General features: G+C 40.0%; 1 protein-coding gene across 1 annotated transcript; it reads right to left on the reverse strand.

Moving 5' to 3' along the window:
• Window positions 1-2,504: 2,504 nt before the first annotated feature.
• On the reverse strand, window positions 2,505-3,416 carry LOC134172850 (high mobility group protein B1-like). The gene has a single exon (XM_062636333.1). The coding sequence runs from the start codon at window positions 3,240-3,242 to the stop codon at window positions 2,607-2,609; it is 636 nt and encodes a 211-aa protein (XP_062492317.1). The 5' UTR covers window positions 3,243-3,416; the 3' UTR covers window positions 2,505-2,606.
• Window positions 3,417-9,434: the final 6,018 nt, after the last annotated feature.

Raw genomic sequence — 9,434 nt, forward strand, 5'->3', positions numbered from 1 at the left:
CAGAGGTATATTTTCATTTTGGGTCTCAGAACATCTATATACAAGATACTGAATGCTAGACATCATGGTTAGGAGGGAGAAGAGCTGTATATTATTAGACTAATGAGTATACTTGGGCATAGCAGAGGAGCTTTCCAGCATTCAAGTCTTTCTTCAAACAAAAACAGAAGAACCTTTCAGCTCCTGGCTGCAGTTGCCATGGGAGCAATTTTGAACAAATATGTAATTAGAGCTGGTCAATATTTTTAATGAAGGAATGGCTTTCATTTCAGAAACAAACTTGTTTAGCACATAATAACCAAAATTGGAATTGAAAACATTTAGTCTGGTTTGTTTCCGCTTTCCTTTTTCTTATTCTGCTTAATTCCTTTAAGTGGCTGAAAATCTTTATTTTTCCATTTTCCTTGAAAATGAGCCTTTTTTTAATAGAGGCAAAACATGTTGCAAAATATGTGGATGAAAGAGTTGGTCATTTAAAACCAGTCCTTCAGGGCTAAATTCACAATCTTGGAACCTTCTGTTAGTGTTAATAATAGGGTAGATATTTAAGTATCCAATATCCAAATTATGATCTTCAATGAGTTCTTCACTACCACAGTTTTAACTTTAAAGGCACCTACATTTCAGAAGCCTTGAACCTGTATTTTCCACAGTTACCAGAATTTTTGTTAGTAATTGTATGCCAATGGTCCAAAGTAGTCCTGTCTCAATGGGGGTGCATGGCTTGGTGTCTCATTTATCCTGAAACATGTTTGTCATCTATAAATCAGATGGGATGGCTCAGTTGAGCAGCTGTGGGCTGCTCCCAGATCAGTGTATCCTCTGTGTTCAGTTGTGGGGCTGGGCTGACATGGGGTTTGCCAGCAGACATGAATCACACTTGCTAGAGGGAGGAGTCAAGACACAGGTACTTTCTTATTTAAAAGTTCTTCTGTTTTTTTAACTTTCTGAAGCCCTCCTAATGAGTCAGCAGGGTATTATAACATAAAAGTGGTTTCTTTAAAGAAGGTGTTTTAGTGTTTCATCCTCAGTAAACACTCAAATGTATAAGAAAAAAAAAGCCCTAGAAATCATGCAAAGGTTTCTTGAACTGGAAGCCCTTCCCATCTATATGAATATATATATATTAAATATATATTTTTTATATATATATATGAATGGAGGCACTGTAAGCTTTGAAGCAGAGGTATTCTGTTGAACAGGCTGAGTTATGACGCTGTCACTGCCATAGAGGTAGCCTTTATACTGTCTGAATTCTCCAGGATCTGTTATGTAGTTGCCTGAAGTCCAAAACTCCACAGTCATTCAGCTGTATGAATTTCAAATTAAGATGGCACCACAAATTAGTGGATGGAGAAATGTGAGACAACAAAGCCATCTGGTCCCAGTGTTTGACCTGTTCAGGACCCTTGGTACAGTCAGCCTGAATGGACGCTGATTAACCTCTTTGCTCTTTACCCATTGATGTTAAGCAGTACCACAGACTATCACATTCTAAGATTTCTGAATGAATTAAAGATACCTGGTGAGCAGTGAGATTATGGCACTGTTACACTGGGTCTTTGCTGAAAGCAATTCATTTACTGCGTTAAGCAATTGCTGCCAGCTTGCGTGCCCAAAGCACCTGTAAATGCCTCCACACCAGACGGGCATATGCTCTTCCTATGGGTCCTTCGAGGACAAAATTGAACATTCCCTCCCTCCCCGCCCTCCCTCACCCCCCAGGTATTCCATTCCTGTAAAATTGAACTCTATACTTCTCAGCTCTCCAAGACTGGTAAACTCATGCAACTCACTAGAATATTACATTTCACAAAAATCTGAGCAAGTTTCAGGTTGTTGAGATTGAATTTTTTTGTTGGTTTGTTTCCAGTTATGGAAGAATGTTCATTCATTATATGCCTATGTATTTCTTTTCTTACCCTATCCCGATTATGCAGGGTATGCAGATCAAAGCTTTGTTTATCAGCTGGTTATATTAAAGATGAAAACTGTAATATTCCCGTGATCCCATACGGGCATTCAATAAAGCAAAAGATGAGTTCCCCTCATAAAAAAAGAAACCAACAGAGAAAAGAAAAAGGATGATTTTCCAAGGGCACCTATTGAAAGGACAACAATACTAATAAAAAAAAATTGTATTTACTTAGAAGCATTCAGAATGTCAACAAAACAGCTGCAACTTTTGTTTCTCCTTTTCGCAATTACAGAGTGGTATTCAGTTAACAGAACAACAATTATTTTTTCTGATGCAGAGACAACTGAAGATGAAAAAGGAACTACATCCCCATGTAGAACTAATTTGTGCTGTGCACCAACAGGAACCTGCTTTAAAACTCCCATGCCAATTTACAACCCCCACACTGTACCAGGCAAGGTTAGTGGCCGTTGAAATACCACTAAGGACAGGGCTATCTAAAGACACATTTGGTAGTGTGTTAACTATACAAAAAAAGAGACACTGTACAGTTTAAAAACAAATCTTACACAGCCTTACATTTCAATTTTGTTTTTTTTTTTCTTTTTTTTTTTCTTTAAAAGGAGTGAGTTGTGTACAGGGGGGTTAAATGCTTTATAGACAAGAAAGAAATTGCTCTAAAAGAGACTTATTCATCATCATCATCTTCATCCTCCTCCTCTTCTTCATCATCTTCCTCCTCTTCGTCCTCATCCTCATCTTCCTCCTCCTCCTTCTTCTTGCTCTTCTCAGCCTTGGCAACTACTTTTTTGCCTGCATCAACCTTCCCTTTGGCCTGGTATGCAGCAATATCCTTTTCATACTTCTCCTTCAGTTTGGCAGCCTTTTTTTCATAAGGCTGTTTATCATCTGCAGCAGTGTTGTTCCACATCTCTCCCAGTTTCTTTGCAACATCCCCAATGGACAGACCAGGATGTTCTCCTTTGATTTTTGGACGAAACTCAGAGCAAAACAAGAAAAAAGCCGAAGGAGGCCTCTTCGGTGCATTTGGATCCTTGAACTTCTTTTTTGTTTCCCCCTTAGGTGGTACATAGTTTTTCATTTCTTTTTCATAAAGAAGCTTGTCGGCCTTTACCATATCTTCAAACTTCCCTTTCTCCTTAGAAGACATAGTCTTCCACCGTTCTGAGCACTTTTTTGAGAACTCTGAAGAGTTCACTGAAGCATCTGGATGTTTTTTCTTGTGCTCCTCCCGGCAGGTTTGCACAAAGAAGGCATATGAAGACATTTTACCTCTCGGCTTCTTAGGATTGCCTTTGCCCATTTTGGATGATTTTCGGTGTCACAGTCGGCACGCAGCCCTAGCTCGGTCCTGAGCCCCAGAGACGCTACCCTGGCCGCCCGCCCAGCCCCAGCGCTGCCTGGGTCCCTGTGTAGCCCGGTGCACCACGATGGCTGTGAGAGCGGGATCGATACGCAGCCTCCTCACACTCTCAATACTGGTGAGTGTAACCTAAAAGGCTATCTTGGAGATATATTTGCCTGGGTGTGCGTGGCTGTATTGCTGACATAAGAAATCTGCTAATTCTTGTTAAAGATGATGCTGTTCTGCCCAGGAACTGCTGCTGTGGTGGGCTGAAGTGCAAGTAGTTACTTGTGCCATGCAATTGCGTTACAGAAATTAAACGTGTTGAGCATATCTTTCCAGCAGTCCTCAGAGGAAATTGTATTTGTTTTTTTTCTTAGCTCTTCCTAAGGCTTGAATTAAATAGCCAGCAAGCTAAGTATGCCTATGAAACAGTGGTGTTATAGTACACATCTGTGAAAATTTCACTTGGAGACAGATCTTGAGCACAGATCCATTGATGTTAACAGATGTATCCTAATTGATACCCCGGAAGCTCTGTTGATGATTCATATGTTTTTTACTCTGTTGGTTTGGGACTTTTAAATTTCTCTCTTTGCTTTAGCATAAACATACAAACACAAGAAATAAATGCATCTGTGCATAATTTCTATATTGTAACTGGAAACATCCTCAGACTTGAAATCCATTTCTGCTTTATTCATCTTTGTACACAATCCCACTGACTAGGAAATTTTCATTTCATTTGATTCCCACAGCAGTTAAACTGAATAAAGGTCCTTTCCAACACTAACTATTCTATAGTTCTGACTGCTCCTTTGGGTTCAGACTGTCTGGTGATGCTGATCAGCCTTGCAGAGTATAGAGAATTGCAGGTGGAATGGCAGTTACCAGTCTGGTACTGCACCCTGGGCATGTACGTCAAAGCGCAATTTGCATTTCTTCCTTTACTCGCTTTGAGTGATTTTTATTCTGTTGAATAGCAGTTTGCTGTGTTTCAGTAATATGGGATTTGCATTATTTCCTTTGGTGTGGTTTTGGAATTAACATGCCTACTACCACTTAACAGAGGGGGAAATGAAGCACAGAATAAATGGATTCAAGGAGAGAGTGGTATTTCCAGCAAGTGCTATCATGCAGCATTTATCCCATGAACCTCAGTTATGAGTAGATGATGCCTTCGCTTCCCAACAAGGGGTGAAGAACAGCTGATGCTGCTTCACAAGTGTCCTTTACATGAAGGCCTGTGAGAGCAGTTGAAGGAAAAAGAAGGCAATAATAAAAGTACTTCTTGAGAATGCAGCAATTTGAATGAAGGACTGAAATTCTTTCAGATAACACAGACTGGTCATTAAAAAGAACATCTTTATTACTGACATCATTTAAGTTATTCCTTGAGAACATTTCAGAAGTGCTTTAGTTTTTATGGCATTTTGAAGCTAATCACTTAAAAATAAGGCAATTGCAAAGAAGTTAGTGTGGAATTAAGGAGTACCAAGCCAATTCTGCTGTTCTATTTCAGTGAAATGTGTGTGGGAAATGGGAGAGGGGTAGGATAAGAGTTTCTTTTCACTGAACAGAAACTTGTTCAAATGAATATAATGTTAGATCTAAAATTCAGGAGTATGGATAGACTCATCAGGAAGGGTTGCAGTGAGCATGCAGAGAGTATAAAAGCTTTAAAAAGCTGTGTCTGGATACAGCCCTCCTGAAGCTCTGTTTCAGGTGGCAGTTCTCAAATACCAATGAATTTCCGGGTCTAGCAGAGTGAACACTGAGTCAGAAGTAAGCACTGGGTTCAGAGTTACTGCTTACATTGTCTTGGATTAGTCATTTCATGTTTTGTCTGAAGTGCTGATGTTATTAATAGTATGAAATAATGATATTTAAATTACTCTTGTTGATTGTAGTTGATTGGAAAAATAGCTATTCTGGTTGCTTTTTCTTGAATAAAATCTTTATTTGTTTCCACAAAGACCACAGAAGTAGCATTTTGCTCAAACTTCAAGTGTTTTGACTAGGTATCCTTGCTTCCCATGGGGTTGCCGTTTGGAGCTGTATACCTTGTCGTGTGCTATGGCCAGGGCTCACTTATGGGGCAACAGGGGAAGGCACATACATACTTTACATATTCCCATTGCATTTCAGACCATGACTACCGGTCTGTGCATAACACCAAAATGTAGCTTTGATTTAGGTTCAACTGCTAGAAAAATAAGTTGTTTTCTGTTTCAATTCCTTCCCTTGGTCCATAGTTTTTCATGTGGGGTGCAGAAGGCAGGTGAACCCACAAGAGAGAGCCTGTTTTGGGGGCTGTCTGGGATTCCCACTGTGCTACATCCCCATATCATCATTCTGCTCCTCTGTGAAGACTGAAATAGGAAAGGGGCATTTGAGGCTGTGCCCCCAGGACTCTGCTCACCTCTAACATCCCTCTTTCAAATCCTGTTCTTTCCCTGCCCCATTCACTGGGTGCAGCATCCATCTCCATTTGATTTTTTTCTAGGGAAAGAGGGGAAGAGGAAAAAGAGAAAAAGAGAAGGAAAGGGAAACAAAAAGGAAAAGAAAAAAGGGAAGGAGGAAGGAAGGAACAAAGGAAAGAAGAAAGGAAGGAGAAGTAAAAATAGGAGATTAAGAACTGAAAAGAAGGAAAACAGAAGATGAAGGAGAAAGAGAAGTAAAAAGCCCAGGTGTCTTTAGCAACAGTGCAACAAGAGAGGCAGCAAATGCAGCTCCTCTTTATGTAGTGCTCACCTAGTCTGTGATTTCCAAGGTCTGGACAAGAAATGAGCATCTCTCTTATTGTCTTCTCCCATTTTGCCTTTCAAGAAGCCAAAAGAGCCTTCAATAACAGCAATTCTGGTTCCTCTGTGTTTCCCAAAGAGATAGATACAGACTTTAATGCCATTAGAAAGACTGACAAATAAATGTATTTTACATTTAAGAGAATTCCTCTCTACAGGTGAAGGGAAAGAGGTAAACAGCATTATTAAATTGAATTTCACTTCGTCTTTTACGTTTCAAATGCTGTAACAATTTTCCTCTCCTTCTTTGCATCTTTAAGATAGGGTTAAAAAGATTTAATGGAGGTTGTTGCTATGGTGTTCATACCAAGGTGTCTGCATTCATTCCACTGAACATGGTTAGTGCTTGAATGTATTTACACCTTTGTCTGTCTGGATCTATTTGCTCTCTCAAAATTAACACGGCACACCCCAGCTGGGAGAGAACATGTGCTTGTTTTTGCCTTGAGAAGATGCAAAGTAAATGCAATGTGAAATAAAGGTCTGCAGGCCTTTTTTTTAACACTTCTCAAATGTTTTCATAGACTCAAAATGTGCAGAGACAGACATGAGAGATGCTGCACTCGGCAATGTCTGCACATCAGGGCACAAATTATTTAGGTTTTTTAATAGCTTTATGAATCATTACAACTGATAGGACAGTCCTTTCCAGCTGACATCACAAAGAGTTATTCCTGAATGACATCATCATTGGAACTTTTAGAGGAGGAAAAAGAAGAAAACTACAGAGCAAAGGGGAAAGCCTAAGGAATTCACAGCCCTTCAGACACCTTGCCCCTCATCCCTGAGCAGAGGCAAGAGGCTGAGCTCCAAGTCCAGCCTTTGTGCTAAGGAGCTGGCAGTGCTGCTGAGCCTCATTGGTGACACAGGTGGCCTTTCCCTCTGGAGATGCTGCCCCATCAAACTCCTCCCCTTGCACACACCAGTGCCTGCACACACACACACACAATGGCACTCAGGTCCTCCTAAAGACGCAGCATAAGACTGAGCTTTTCCAAACACACCATCAGGTCCAGGCTGGAATTAGCATTATTGTATTTTAGAGGAATTAAAAGAGAGAAGTACACTATGAAATATTGCATAATAAAACTGCAGTCTGTATCATCTGCAACAAATACCTTATATTAAAATATTAATTTTGGAGCTGAATCACATTTTAATCCAAAGGTGCTGCTATTTCTAATTGAAAGGTGCTATTTTTTCTATAGAACATGCGGAACTACACTAATATATGAGTGAAAACACACAGAGTGAACTGCAAGAGCTTGTGTTTCTGATGGCTATACATCTTTTTCCTTGTAATTCTCTGCTACTCCTCCATTTGTGACCTGATGACAATATCTGTCATCTTTTTCAGTAAGTACTAGCACTGGTTTTAGTTTGTATGTTTGTTATCCTCCCTCCTGAGGTAAATCAGATGCCGTGGAGAAATACAGGCATGGTGTGAGATGGGCGGTTGTTCTGATTTAACATAGCAGCATTTTTCTCCGTGACAAGGAAATTTGCATCACTGGATGACCTTATTTGTTCCAAAATAAAGGTTGTTTCCTACTGACCAAAAAAGCCACAAAGTGTCCTTATTTCTGCAGAGAGGATGATGTCAGGAATGGGGGCTGCCTCTATTACAGGAGAAGGAACACCCATCAATGGGAACGAAAGTCTCTGCTGGAGCTCTTGCCCTTGGTGGTGCAGCCTAAGCAGATCACCTTGAATGCTCTCCTTGGAGCCATGTGTGATTTAGGTCTTGGCAACAAGAAATTGGGTATCCTGGAAACTTTATTCTGAAATGCTTTAAGAAAGGCTTTAACTGGTCCATTCAAAAACCTTTTGAAGCTGGTGCCATGTCCCCAGTGACAACATAAGTTAGTGCCAAGGGAAAAAAAAAGAACTGGGCAAGCAGGTATCATCTTTTCCCAGATGGCAACTATTTTAGCTCTCCCACATTTGGATGTGTTTTCATGTTTTCGGTAAGTTTCTCTTTCATCTCCACCCATCTACCCATGTAACTTCAGCATTCACAGCATCCTTTGGCAATGAGTTCCACAGGTCTATTTGCTAAGCCACACATAATTATTTTTGGTTTGTGTACATTGGAGTTGACGTAGGACATAAATAACAGTGTGGCAAGTCCATTCAAAGTGAGTCCTTCCTGCAGTCTGAGCATCTTCGTCTCCAGCTCTGGCAAGTACTGCTCTCCTGAAGCCACATTCTTCCTCAGGGCGTGTGGGAGCCAAAGGAAGAGATCTGAATATGAATCTTAGCACCACATGGCATCACTCAGAGTTTACACATTTACTCTTAGTTGTCTTATTTCTAAGCTGCCTATTCTTACTATGCTTACTGTGCTACAGCTGTCTATGCTAACTGGAAAGAGAAGTAAAAATTCACTTTCTTTGTAATAAATAATATGGAAATGTCACTCTGAAAAACACCTCCCTGCAGCTGGGTGACTGACAGTACAAGTTTTATCTCACCATGGTTTGGTTTTGCACCGTGCTTATCACCACAGTGTCTAAACCTCTCACAATGCATCATCACAATTGCTTTCTAGGGACAGATAATCTTTCTTCTATGGAATGAGAGCTGAGGCATTCAAGGTCTGGGAAAGCTGCTCACAAACCTGTTTGCTGAAGGTTGGACCAGGAGTCTGTAGCATAGCTGAGAACAGAGTAACAGCTCAGTACCTGAACCTCTGGATCATTTCCTCCTCCTTTTTCATTTTCTTTCCTTTTTTTTTTGAAAGTGTTTTCACTCGTCAGAATTCACTGATTCATCTCTAAGATAATGGATTATTAAAATATTTTGGCACCTGTCATTTATTTTCTGCTTAATGTTTACAAGCAGAAAGTGCAGTTTCCAAAATGATTGGGTGAAAGAACCTTGGTAAGATTTCATTTTCTCTGGGGATCTAAAGCACTGGCGTCATCAGACTGTAATTTTCTTTTCTTGAAGCAGATCTAGTAGGGTAAGCTACTATGTTTTGCTATGATTTATGTATCCAATATTTGTTAAAGGTTTTCTCCAGTGATAAATAATCCTCTGATAATTTTTTTCTGTGGCAACAGACCAGGTAAAATTGGGTTTTATATGGGACCAAGAAATGACAGATAGTAGTTGTCGTTTCACTCTTGCATGCTTATTTTGGTTTTGCAAACAGAGGAAGGTATATTCTCAGAGCTTTTATTTTGGTTTATTTTCTCTGTAGGGCAATCAGCTTACTTTGTCTAAGATACAGAATGAGATGTCATTTTTTAAGTGATATTCCCTCCACAACAGCCCACAACATCGCTGTGAATGTATTTATTTATTTCCCCAGATTCAATTGGATAACTCCATTACTGTATTC

This window comes from Pezoporus occidentalis, unplaced genomic scaffold, assembly GCF_034315485.1.
Source record: "Pezoporus occidentalis ecotype Australia unplaced genomic scaffold, CSIRO_AGI_Poc_V1 ctg48, whole genome shotgun sequence".
In the NCBI taxonomy this organism is placed as follows: Eukaryota; Metazoa; Chordata; class Aves; order Psittaciformes; family Psittacidae; genus Pezoporus; species Pezoporus occidentalis.

Bases quoted from the DNA above. Each gene is read 5' to 3' on its own strand.
- LOC134172850 (XM_062636333.1), bottom strand. From the start codon at position 3,242: ATGGGCAAAGGCAATCCTAAGAAGCCGAGAGGTAAAATGTCTTCATAT.